The following is a 12539-nucleotide window of genomic DNA, read 5'->3' as shown; positions in this document are numbered from 1 at the left end:
CCTAACCTACACCGCACAGACTCCTGGGAATGTAGTGGTGTAACTTTCCAGGAGTCTGTGCACTCCCCAGTCTCGAATAATCATGTGACTTGGACAGTAAAGGTGCTGAAACCTGATCTGAAACCTATTACACTGCTTGTGCAGCACTGAGCATGTGCGAGATCTGCAAGGCTGAAATCCAGGAAGTCATACAGTCTGGCTTCATGATGACCACACTTAAGATGGCCCCAGTCAATTTCTATTTTATAAAGTGTCTAAATGCTGTAACAACCTAACAAAACGGACCTTAGTTTACAGACTAACTTTACTAGAATACATTAAGCTTGTGTATTACAGGAGTATTTATATTTAAAAAGTGAAATTGTGGCCGGAACTCCGCTTTAAGCATATCTCAGTTTGAGCATACGCTTAAATATACGACGGCGCAGATTCGGAGTTACGACGGCGTATCTACTGATACGCCGTCGTAACTGTACCTGAATCCAGCTATTTGAGTTTATTTCTTATCTCCATCAAACACACATCTAGAAGGCTTGTGAATATTGTAACTTTTGACAATTTTTGTGATAGGCACCAATGATTGAACTATTATTCTCATGATTTTCACCTTAGCCTTTTTTTAATGGAGCTTTGACTGAACATGTAATGTATTTTTATCATTCACTAACTGAGCTGTGTTCCCAAGTGTTTTCTTCATTGCCAGATCCTTAGCTAATACATGACCAACACTGCCCCGGTACCAGAGACTAGTGGTCAAGTGGCATATTGCCAAGCCCCTGAGGCCTCATTGGGAGATTCCATTCCAGATTCTTATGACTGTTGATACATCATCAGCCAGGCTTGAGGACTCCAGCTAAGCCCAACTTGTCCACACCTCCCATTGCAAATTCTGCCTCCTCTCCCGTGATCAATGCCTTCTTTCCATCTTTCATCTCCTCTCATGGATGGCAGCTTTGCAGGCAGGTCTGTAACCGGGACACTGGTCAGGGAGAAGTCTCTTTTCAGTGAAAAAATAATTTCCTACGCTGATGTAAGCCTTCCAACACTGAGTTATTGCTGTTTATGGGATGCACTCAACAGTATCACTTAAAGGGGTTGTAAAAGAAAATAATTATTTCCCTAAATATCTTCCTTTACCTCAGTGCCGTCCTCCTTCACTTACCTCATCCTTCCATTTTGCTTTTAAATGTCCTTATTTCTTCTGAGAAATCCTCACTTCCTGTCCTTCTGTCTGTAACTCCACACAGTAATGTAAGGCTTTTTCCCTGGTGTGGAGAAAGCCTCTTGAGGGGGGAGGGGGCGAGGAGGAGGGTCAGGACACTCTCTACTTTGCAGATAGAGAAAGGAGCTGTGTGTTAGTGGGCGTCCTGACACTCCTGCTTGCTCCCTCCACCCTCAAGAGGCTTTCTCCACACCAGGTTGAAAGCCTTGCATTACTGTGTGGAGTTACATACAGAAGAACAAGAAGTGAGGATTTCTCAGAAGAAATAAGAACATTTAAAAGCCAAATGGAAGGATAAGGTAAGTGAAGGAGGACGGCACTGAGGTAAAGGAAGCTATTTAGGGGAAAAAAAATCCTTTACAACCCCTTTAAGTTCAGCTGGCTACTTGTGTTGCATTTGGTTCTGCTGAAAGTCTCAGGGATTCCATCAGGAGAAGATTGGATGTCCTTGTTATCTTTTTTCTCTGTCCAACTTTTGTATTCCTCATCTCCATAGACTATTCACACAGAACAACTGCAAGAGATCTGAGCTCACCAAGTGCTAAGTATGTGGTCATATTCCAACACATTCTTCTGGGACACTTATATTCCACCTATTGGGGTTCTCTTTAATGATCCTGAATGGACAGATCTCTTTTTGGGGTAAAGTTTTCAAAGAGAACTTCTTGTCTCTGGAAACATTAGGACATTGGCACTACCATGGGCAAAATCAATAATTACATAAATGGTGCAATCTGTCGTTAGCATAGAAGTTTTTGTATTTCCGAGTCTCCTCTTGTAACAATTTTATTACCTGTTGATCCTCCCAGCAGATCTGTTTTAACCTACTTCCTGTAGAAGGCCAAGCTATTTGGTAAAAATGGCAGTTGGAGAAGTTAAGAAACACCATTTAACACAGATTGGGGTGCTTACAACTGTCAGTTCTTATTCATATGGTGGGTTAACCACTTCAAACCGCACGCCGTCATATGACGTCCAAAAAGGGGATCTCTTATCCTGGGTGGGCGTCATATGACGTCCTGTACTTCGTGCGGGGATATCTGAATGATACCTGCACCTAGAGGCATCATTCAGATATTATTTTCTTCCAGCGGCGATCCTGCACACCGTAATAATGATCATAGCGGCAGTTCCGCCGCTTGATCGTTCTTAAAGGCGACGGGAGGGGACATCCCCCTCTTGCCGCCATCCGGTGCTTCTCCGGGCTCTACCGTGCCATCAAGGGCCCAGATAGATGATCGCCATCCGCCAGATGTGAAGCATAGAGATGGCTGGTGACCAGATGGTCACCAGTCATCTCTATGACCGTCAGAGGCCCGGGCGCGATGTGATGACGTCACACCTGGGTACCTGTAAGTAAACAAACCGCAATTGCAGCTAGTAAGAATCAAATCTGTGAATTTTTTTTCACAATCTCATTCTTTCCAGCCTGGAGGAGAGATGTGGGGGGAGGGGAGGTCTTATTGACCCTTAAAGAGGACCTGTCACACACTATTTCTATTACAAGGGATTACATTTCTTGTAATAGGAATAAAAGCAATCAAATATATATATATATATATATATATATATTTTTTTTAAGTGTAAAAAATAAATAAATAAGTCAAATAAAAAAAATAATTAATTAATTAAAACGCCCCTGTCCCCGGTAGCTCGCGCTCAGAAGCAAACGCACATGTAAGTCCCGCCCACGTATGTAAACGTTGTTCAAACCACACATGTGAGGTGTCGCCTCGTGCGTTAGAGCGAGAGCAACAATTCTAGCACTAGACCTCCTCTGTAACTCTAAACTGGTAACCTGTAAAAAATTTAAAGCGTCGCCTATGGAGATTTTTAAGTAACGAAGTTTGGCGCCATTCCATGAGTGTGCGCAATTTTAAAGCATGACATGTTAGGTATCTATTTACTCGGCGTAACATCCTCTTTCATATTTTACAAAAAAATTGGGCTAACTTTACTGTTTTGTTATTTTTTAATTCAAGAAACCGTTTTTTGTTTTTTTTAATTATGTTTGAAAAATTATTGCGCAAATACCGTGCAAGATAAAAAGTTGCAATGACCGCCATTTTTTTCCCTAGGGTGTCTGCTAAAAAAAACATATATAATGTTTGGAGGTTCTGAGTAATTTTCTAGCAAAAGAATGATGATTTGTACATGTAGGAGAGAAGTGCCAGAATAGGCCCGGTATGGAGGTGGGTATTAAAGCCCGGTATTGAAGGGGTTAAACCTTAAAAACCTGTTGCTGTAACGGCTTTAGAAGCGTTATCTGAAGTTGGACTTTACTTGTTGTGTGTCTTACTTATAATCTATCTAATGCCCTGTACACACGATCGGATATCTGATGGAATCTAATCCGATGGATTTTTTCGTCGGATATCCGATGAAGCTGACTTTCCTCAGTCTTGCCTACACACCATCAGTCAAAAATCTGACCGTGTCCAATGCGGTGACGTAAAACACTACGGCGTGCTGAGAAAAATGAAGTTCAATGCTTCCGAGCATGCGTCGACTTGATTCTGAGCATGCATGGATTTTTGACCGATGGAGTTCCACACAGACGATCGTTTTTTTCTATCGTTTTTTTTCCATAGGAAAATTTTAAAACATGTTCTATTTTTTTTCACCGATGGAAAACAAACCGGTGGGGCCCACACACGATCGGTTTGTCCGATGAAAGCGGTCCATCGGTTCGTTTTCATCAGACAAACCAATCGTGTGTGGGCCCCACACGATTTTCTTCTTAAGCCATTAGTTGTTACTATAGTTGTCATAATAATTTTATACATTGCTGATGTTTCTTTCACTGACAGAGTTGATTTTGTCTTTTATGCACATGGATGAATTCACATTTTAGGCCAGATGATTATTTACGTTCTCCATGAATGATGTCCCTAGAGTCGTTCCTCTCACTCTGGTGTGCGCAGTGATATGTAAATTGTGTGGTGTGATTGTTGTTTTCCAACATAACCGCACCTGAAGCCGACATTTGCATTATGTGCATGTATGTGGGAATTGGGGTTTAAAAATTAGTTTTGTGTGTTTTTTCTTTTTCCTTACAGTGTGTCACTTTCATTTTTTTTTCACTTTGTTTTGCTTAATTGTATTTCTATCACACAGTATAGGGGGGAGGGGTTGATGGCCTGTATCTGAGGAGACCATAGAAGCAGCATTAGAAAGAAATGTGAGCATGGCTTCAGTCAGGCGATGGTCCTGGTGGTCATGGTCATGTCCTCCTTCAGGTCCTCTAACCTTGTAGATGGTGACATGGACTTGTTGGGTGGGAATGAGAAGGAGGGGCTCTGGGTTCTCTTGTACCCAATCAGCTTGTTATGGATAAAAGATTAAAGTGTCTTCTGGGAATTTACAGGGATTTGGATGTTTAGAGGGTTCCATAAGTGGGCGGGGCTGGTATTAATGAGGGGCGTGTCATATGTTAATCAGTTTCTTAGCATAGATGATATAAATGGTATAAATGTATCCTTGAAATGTAAACAATCGATCTCTTTTCTTCTGCTGTTAAAGTGTCACATATATATGATTAATAAAGTTGGATTGTATTCTCACCGCACAATAGCGTGGTCTGGGTTCTTCTACAACCTCCCCCCAAAAATGTAATCTTCCAGTTGTAGGAGTCTGGTGGAATGGGTGACAAGCTGATTGTATGTCTTAGGTCCCTTGTACATGGGGGGTCCGGCCCCTGTGTGTGCAATGCTGGCGTTATAATACACCTGGTGGGCACAGGTACAGCGTGTGATTACTATGCCTCAGTTTATGAATGGATGGGATCCTCTCTGCAGAGACTTCTATTCATTCCTATGTATTGCAGCTGAGCCTGCAGAGAAAGGGAAGGAACTCCGTCTTCAGTCACTTTCTATGTCTCAAATAAGAGACATTAGAGGTCTGATTAGACCCCAGATATCTCTCCAAAGCCCCCTCCCAAAAAGTGTAAAAATAAAATAAAATGATACTTGTGCAAAAAAAAAAAATAAGTTTTGTAGTAAAGGTAGATGTAGACATGCTTCTGATCTCCCTTCTCTCTGAAGTCCGAGGTTACACTCCAAAGGACCCTGACAGGTGATGAAGAAGAGATCCAATGTCTCCTCACCGCTTGTTTATAACACATTTTTTTTTTCAACAAATGCATCCAATCACACAGTTGCGGGGTGTTTGCAGCGCTTCCCCATTGATTTGAATGTGTAGCGTTCGGCGGGCGACATTGCTACAAGTCAGGACAACATTGTCACAGGCTCAAAGCACCACGGCCCCATCATGTAAACATCTCCGTCCACTGCCCATTGCAGCTTAAGGGGATCTGGTTGGCAGGTGGGAGAAACGCAGCTCAACTGGTCATTCCTTATTCAAGTCTAAACAAAGACTAAGGCCTCGTTCATGTGGGACATACTACTTGTTGTGTTTAGCTGCGGAGGGGTGCACAGGTGTTCTGTACATCCCATGCAGCCAGTCCCATTCATGTCAATTGGGACACAGAAGCTGCCCGGGAATGTGCAGGTGGACTCCAGGATCCAGATGCTCTTTCTGCCTCAAGATAAGATGGAGAAGGTATCAGGGGCAGTCTCTGCACTGATTGGCCTTGCAGAGTGCTCCAGGAGGCACATCATTAGAGGGCTCGGATTAATGACGGTATGTATACCACTGTGACATATGCACAGCTTGACTCCAAGGAGCTTCAGTTCTTCCTGCTCTGCTCCCTAAATGGGAAGGTGTTCCCCTCCCCATCTGGAGATCTTATGGGACCCAAAGGCCATGGAGTTTGTTTCCGGGGGCAGCTTCTTCCAACTGTAGAGAACTCCTGGCCATAAGGCAGGCCCTAGGGGCGTTCAAGGGCAGCAGTAAAGAAGTCAAGATCCTCTCAGACAATGCTACGATGGTGGCATACATAAACCAACAGGGGGTACCAGGTCCCAAAGCCTCTTGAGTCTGACCCTGGGGTGGAAGGAAGTCAGACTGCTCTCCATGTAAGTGGTCCATATAAAGCAGGAATCCTCAAACTACGGCCCTCCAGCTGTTGTAGAACTACACATCCCATGAGGCATTGTAACACACTGACATTCACAGACATGACTGGGCATGATGGGAATTTTAGTTCCTGAACAACTGGAGGGCCGTAGTTTGAAGACCCTTGATATAAAGGTTTCCACCAGAGTGGAGGCAGACTTCCTCAGCTGGCAACCCATCCATCAAGGAGGGGGAGGGGAGATAAACGGTGAGATGTTTTTCTATCCGAGCACAATTTTTGGTAAATAGATCCTTTTTCCCGTAGGAAGAACAGAAAAGTGCAGGAAGGTATTTTTTAGACATGTGCACACTTAAATATTTTGTTTTGGAATTTCGTTTTTGTCCGAAAAAATTTATTTATATCGTTACTCCCGAAATTTGTTTTTATTTATTTTGTTTCGTTAAAAAAATGCATTTGTCCAAAAATCTGAATGAATTAAGGTTGAATCTTTCAATTAAAGACTTATGGCGTCTATCGAATGTTCTAAGAAGATTCAATTAAACAGCTAAACTATAGCTTATACCCTCACAGATAGAAAGCACCTCCCTAGGGAACACTTAACCCTTTGATCACCGCTAGTGTTAACCCCTCCTGCCAGTGCCATTCATACAGTGATCCGTTTTTTAGCACTGATCACTGTATTGGTGTCTCTGGTCCCCAAAAAGTGTGACTAAGGCCCCATACACACCATAGAATCTATCCGCAGATAAATCCCATGAAATGGGTTTCTGCGGATAGATTCTATGGTGTGTACACTCCGTCGGATATTTATCCACGGATAAATCTCCCCTGGGATGGATTTCCAGCAGATGGATATTTGCTGACATGCTCAACAAATCCATCTGCTGGAATCCATTCCAACGGATGGATCCGCTCTTCTGTACAGACTCACCGGATCCATCCGTCCAAAGGGATTCCCCGCACGCGTCGTAATGATTTGACGCATGCGTGGAATTCCTTATATGACAGCGTCGCGCCCGTCGCCGCGTCATAATCGCGGCGACGGCGCGACGCGTCATCGCCAGAGGATTTCAGCGCGGATTTCAATGCGATGGTGTGTACACGCCATCGCATAGAAATCTTCTGAGATCCTCGAGAGGATTTATCCGCGGATACGGTCCGCTGGACCGTATCTGCGGATAAATCCTCTCGTGTGTATGGGGCCTTAGGGTCAGATTTGTCCGCTGCAATGTCGCAGTAAATAATCGCTGATCCCCGTTGCCATGGACCTTGGAGTTCTGGAGTGGTTACTGAGCTATACTGAGACATTTCCAATATGTGATAAGCCTGTTTAAAACCTTTTTGATTATCAGAGGTAGATATCTTCTGTTAGTAGAGACAGTCCGTCTGGCTAAAAACTGTGGATTGAAGGTTAATTGAATCTATTATGTGTGTTTGAAGATGTATGTGTTTACGCTAAAAGACTTTGTATTGTTCTAAAGGTCAGAAGTCTCCTGTCAGGAGCATTGAATTAGCATTCTATTGTGTAAAGGAATGTAACCTCTCAGAGGTAGTAATTAAGTAGACCGGGTTATTGTGTATATTGATTACCCCCTGGGGCTTCTGTCTCAATACACAAGTCTTTCTATCCAAGCTATTGGACCAATCCCTGTTGACTATTTCAAGTCCTCATTCGCATGGTCAAGGAGGACCTGAGTGAAGACTGCATATACTTTACAATTGACCAATGGGAAAGCGGTTGTTGGGGGTGGGATGTTCCATATTCTGTATAAAACTGTGCTGTGTACTTGAAAATAAAGAGTCCTGCTTGAACATACATACAGCCTGCCTGGTGTTTGTTCTTAATGGGTCTGAACGGCACATAGCTGTAGTTTGGATCCCGGAACCTTGGATGACTGGACCATCAGACGTTGCAATTTGCAAGCTGATCCAATAGAAGCAGAGGAGTGTCGGGAGAGCAGAACCGGGCGAGAAAGGGTCTCGTCACACCCGTCATTACTAATAAAGAAAAAGTCCCTAAATCTTTCCCCTACTTTGTAGACGCTATAACTTTTGCGCAAACTAATCAATATATGCTTATTGGAAATGTTTTTACCAAAAATATGAAGAAGAATGCATATTGTTTTTTTACATTTATTATTGAATTTATTATAGCAGAAAGTAAAGAACATTTTTTTTATATAAAAAACACAGTGGCCCAGATTCAAGAAGCACTTGCGCCTGCGTAACCATAGGTTACGCAGCGCAAGTGCTTACTTGCGCCGGTGTAACGAATGCTCCTGATTCAGGAACCTCGTTACACCGACTGCAGCCTAAAATCTGCGCGGCATAAGGCTCTTATGCCACGCTGATTTTAGGCTGCATTCTTGCGTGGGCCGCTAGGGGGCGCTCCCATTGTGATCAGCTTATAGTATGCAAATTGCATACTATCACCGATTCACAAACTTGCGCGGGCCCTGCGAAAGCAAGGTATGGAGTTTCCGTACGGCATCTTTAGCGTAAGACTGCCCCTTCTAATAGTAGGGGCAGCCAATGCTAAAGAATAGCCGCCGTTCCCGCGACGTGAAATTTGAATTTCACGTCGTTTGCGTAAGTGATTCGTGAATGGCGCTGGACGCCATTCACGTTCACTTTGAAGCAAATGACGTCCTTGCGACGTCATTTGCCGCAATGCACGTCGGGAAAGTTTCCCGACGGAGCATGCGCTCTACGCACGGCGCGGGAGCGCGCCTAATTTAAATGATTCCCGCCCCCTACGGGATCATTTACATTGCGCGCGCTTACGCCGGGCAATTTTGCCGGCGCGCCCTCGCAATTTACGGAGCTACTTCTCCGTGAATCAAGGGCAGCGCAAAATATTTTTCTAGCATTTAGAACATGCTCTATTTTTTCTCATCGCTTTTCACGTCGTCGTTTTTCCCATCATGAAAAATGGTCGTTTGTAGGCTTTAAGGATGGGGAAAAAAACGTGCATGCTCAGAAGCAAGTTATGAGATGGTAAATTAGCATAATCAACCCAAAGGGTGGCGCCATTCGAATAGAACTTCCCCTTTATAGTGCCGTCGTACGCATTGTACGTCACCGCGCTTTGCTCGAGAATTTTTTATCATGATCGTGTGTATGCAAGGCAGGCTTGAGAGGAATCATGTAGAGAAAAAAAAAATTCCATGACATGAAAAACGGTCGTGTGTACGCGGCATTAAACTGATGATCTGGAAAGACTTTTAAAAGCGTCACCTATGGGCAATTTTTGGTACTGAAGTTTGTCACCATTTCACAAGCACATGCGACTTTTACACCTTGACATGTTTGGTATCTAGATTCAAGACAGAAACATCAAAAGTTATATCTGGCCAAGAAATTGGGTAATATATTGTTTTTGTCAGACCGCTGGCTGAGCTCAGGAGAGGGATAGCAGCCAGCGGATTTACAAACAGGAAGTCAACAGGCAATAAAGGTTTTTCAGCAAGTTCAGCAGCCTATTACAGGGGAACTACAGAGCTCAGAAGAACATGGATGGCCTAAGTGGGTGAATGTAGGAGATCAGCAACAAGGTATGTAAATAAAAGTTCTGCTTTAAGGTTTAAACCACCATATGAATGAAAACTAAGAAACCCCAGCAGAGTTATACGGTATTTCCCATCCCCTCTAACTGCTATTTTTGACAAATAGCTTGGCCTTCTAAGTGTGTGTCTGATGGAGATAAGAACTAAACTCAAAGCCTCCAATCATTACATTCCAGTTTGCTCACAAATTTGTGTTACTTTTTTTGAGAAGCATTTTATCTTTTCACTTCTTCCCTAGCTTGGGGGATAACATTGGGGCTGTGAAACTAATGGGATGCCCGCAACTCATTTGATACCCCTTATTTCAGAGTTTCCTCTCTGCAGCTGAAGCTTGTAAATCCTCTGGTGATAGATGATGCCGACATTAAATGTAAAAGCTTTGTCACATTCAGAGCATTAAAATGACTTCTCTCCAGTGTGAACCCTCTGGTGTGTGATAAGATTTGACTTCTGTGAAAAAGCTTTGCAACATTCAGAACATTGATATGGTTTCTCTTCAGTGTGAATCCTCTGGTGTCTCATAAGGGTTGACTTATGTGTAAAAGCTTTGCCACATTCAGAACACTGATATGGTTTCTCTTCAGTGTGAATCCTCTGGTGTGTCATAAGGTGTGACTTCTGTGTAAAAGCTTTGCCACATTCAGAACACTGATATGGTTTCTCTTCAGTGTGAATCCTCTGGTGTGTCATAAGGTGTGTCTTACGTGTAAAAGCTTTGCCACATTCAAAACACTGATATGGTTTCTCTTCAGTGTGAATCCTCTGGTGTGTCGTAAGGGTTGACTTATGTGTAAAAGCTTTGCCACATTCAGAACACTGATATGGTTTATCTTCAGTGTGAATCCTCTGGTGTGTCATAAGGTGTGTCTTACGTGTAAAAGCTTTGCCACATTCAGAACATTGATATGGCTTCTCTCCAGTGTGAATCTTCTGGTGTGTCATAAGGTGTGACTTGTGTGTAAAAGCTTTGTCACATTCAGAACATGGATATGGCTTATCTCCAGTGTGAATCATCTGATGTATAATAAGATTACCCTTGGTTATAAAAGCTTTGTCACATTCAGAACACTGATACAGCTTCTCTCCAGTGTGAATCTTCTGGTGTGTCATAAGGTGTGACTTGTGTGTAAAAGCTTTGTCACATTCAGAACATGGATATGGCTTCTCTCCAGTGTGAACCCTCTGGTGTATGATAAGATGAGACTTAAATGTAAAAACGTTGTCACATTCAGAACACTGATATGACTTCCCTCCATTATAAACCTTCTGGTGTGTGATACGTTCTGCCTCCATCGTAAATCTTTATCACATTCCAAACAAGAAATATCTTCTGAAATGACTCCTCTTATGTATACATGGGTTGGACTTTACTGTAAAGCCATTGTCACTTCCAGAACACTGAAATTACTTCTCTCCTGTTGTCCTCTGAGGCGGGATCGATGTTGAAGAGGATTCAGAACAACATTTAGAACACGGATATGACTTGTGTCCTGTGTGAATCCTCCAGTGAATTGTGATAAAGACTTTCAGTCACTTCAGACACCCATATGGCTTCACTTCCCATGTGACTTTGTTGTATTGATGAAGTCCAACATGATAGAAAACTTGGTTCCTCAATCCACCTGTACAGAAAAATTTTTAAATAGAAGTCAGAATTCTATAAAAAAGGGCTGAATAAAGTTGTTTTCTTTTATAACATTCATTATTAAATGTATCTAATATATAGAAACAATATATACAATATTATTTTACTGAGGACAATATATTATTCCCATTGGCTGATAAAATGTACATTTTATTACAATTTCCAGCGGGAGAATCTCATTCAGAGAAATGTGCTGCATAGTGACGCAGGAATGTTCTTGGGTTCAGATTTGTGGGGACTTTAGGCAAGACATCTAAAAATCCCAAAAATTGCAGATTTAAATGCAAACCTCATTGATATCAATAGGAGGCGAATCTTGAAAATCAATTCTCTGCATTTTCAAAGCGATTAATTATTCCTAATGATCTTCCTCGCCCTTCAGAGATGTGGTGAGATCTTCCTTCCCTTTGATCTCAGTAACCCTGGAAATCCACAGAGACATTTCAGTGGGATAGAAGATCTCACCACGTTTATAAGGTGAATGAGTAGTGATATTTTATATAAAGCTTTAGAAAGGAGGGTCATGTGTAGAGGAAAAGCCGAAGAGTCATCTCTCAGGTGTATTCTGGGTAGATGTTTGGTAAGTCTTTAAATTTCTCTCCACAAAGGGAACAGCAGATATTCTATATATATACACACACTCCACTCTAAAAAAAAAAAAAAAGTTTTTGAGCTTTTTTGGGGCGATTGTTGCACATAGGGCAGCCCAGTCAAATGAATGGTCTACCCTATGCGTGACGAGTGAAAATGCTTAAGAATGCTAAAAAACCTCATGGGGGGAATGCGAGTTCCCACTACGCAGAGATATAAATGCGGCTTGACAGCTGAGTGACTCCATCACCTCCATCCTATGTACTTATATAAAGCTGGCCATATACCATGCAATCTGATTGTACAATGTCCTTTAGGTGTACCAGGTTGTATAGTGTATGGTGATCATTACAGAACCCAGGACACACTTCTCCAAATTGCAATATTACAGCTCTATCCACATCGGCCGTTATCTGATCGCTCAGCTCATGCACACTCTGCCAAATGAACAATCTATAGCTGTGTATTTAGTGAGAACGGTGATCACCGATTGCATAGGAAAAACTTGCACCTGATGAGGTGGGTGGAAGGGGGAGG

The 12539-nt window shown here is 42.6% G+C and overlaps 2 protein-coding genes and 2 pseudogenes across 3 annotated transcripts in view; 2 read left to right on the top strand and 2 right to left on the bottom strand.

Moving 5' to 3' along the window:
* Positions 1-12539, top strand: part of LOC120926518 — a 574555-nt pseudogene that overhangs the window by 20950 nt on the left and 541066 nt on the right.
* LOC120928403 (zinc finger protein 300-like) overlaps positions 1-12539 on the bottom strand; it is a 1021177-nt gene that overhangs the window by 497795 nt on the left and 510843 nt on the right. The window lies entirely within an intron of this gene.
* LOC120926655 overlaps positions 1-12539 on the top strand; it is a 391741-nt pseudogene that overhangs the window by 20951 nt on the left and 358251 nt on the right.
* Positions 10062-11386, bottom strand: LOC120928411 (zinc finger protein 300-like). Its single transcript, XM_040339512.1, has one exon. The coding sequence runs from the start codon at positions 11057-11059 to the stop codon at positions 10163-10165; it is 897 nt and encodes a 298-aa protein (XP_040195446.1). The 5' UTR covers positions 11060-11386; the 3' UTR covers positions 10062-10162.

Source organism: Rana temporaria, chromosome 2 (genome assembly GCF_905171775.1).
Source record: "Rana temporaria chromosome 2, aRanTem1.1, whole genome shotgun sequence".
NCBI classification, from domain to species: Eukaryota; Metazoa; Chordata; class Amphibia; order Anura; family Ranidae; genus Rana; species Rana temporaria.
The sequence above is the reverse complement of the archived record's forward strand: the minus strand, read 5'-3'. Positions and strand labels throughout refer to the sequence as shown.

Excerpts from the sequence above, each read along its gene's own strand:
- LOC120928411 (XM_040339512.1), bottom strand. The coding sequence starts at position 11,059 with ATGGAGGCAGAACGTATCACACACCAGAAGGTTTATAATGGAGGGAAG.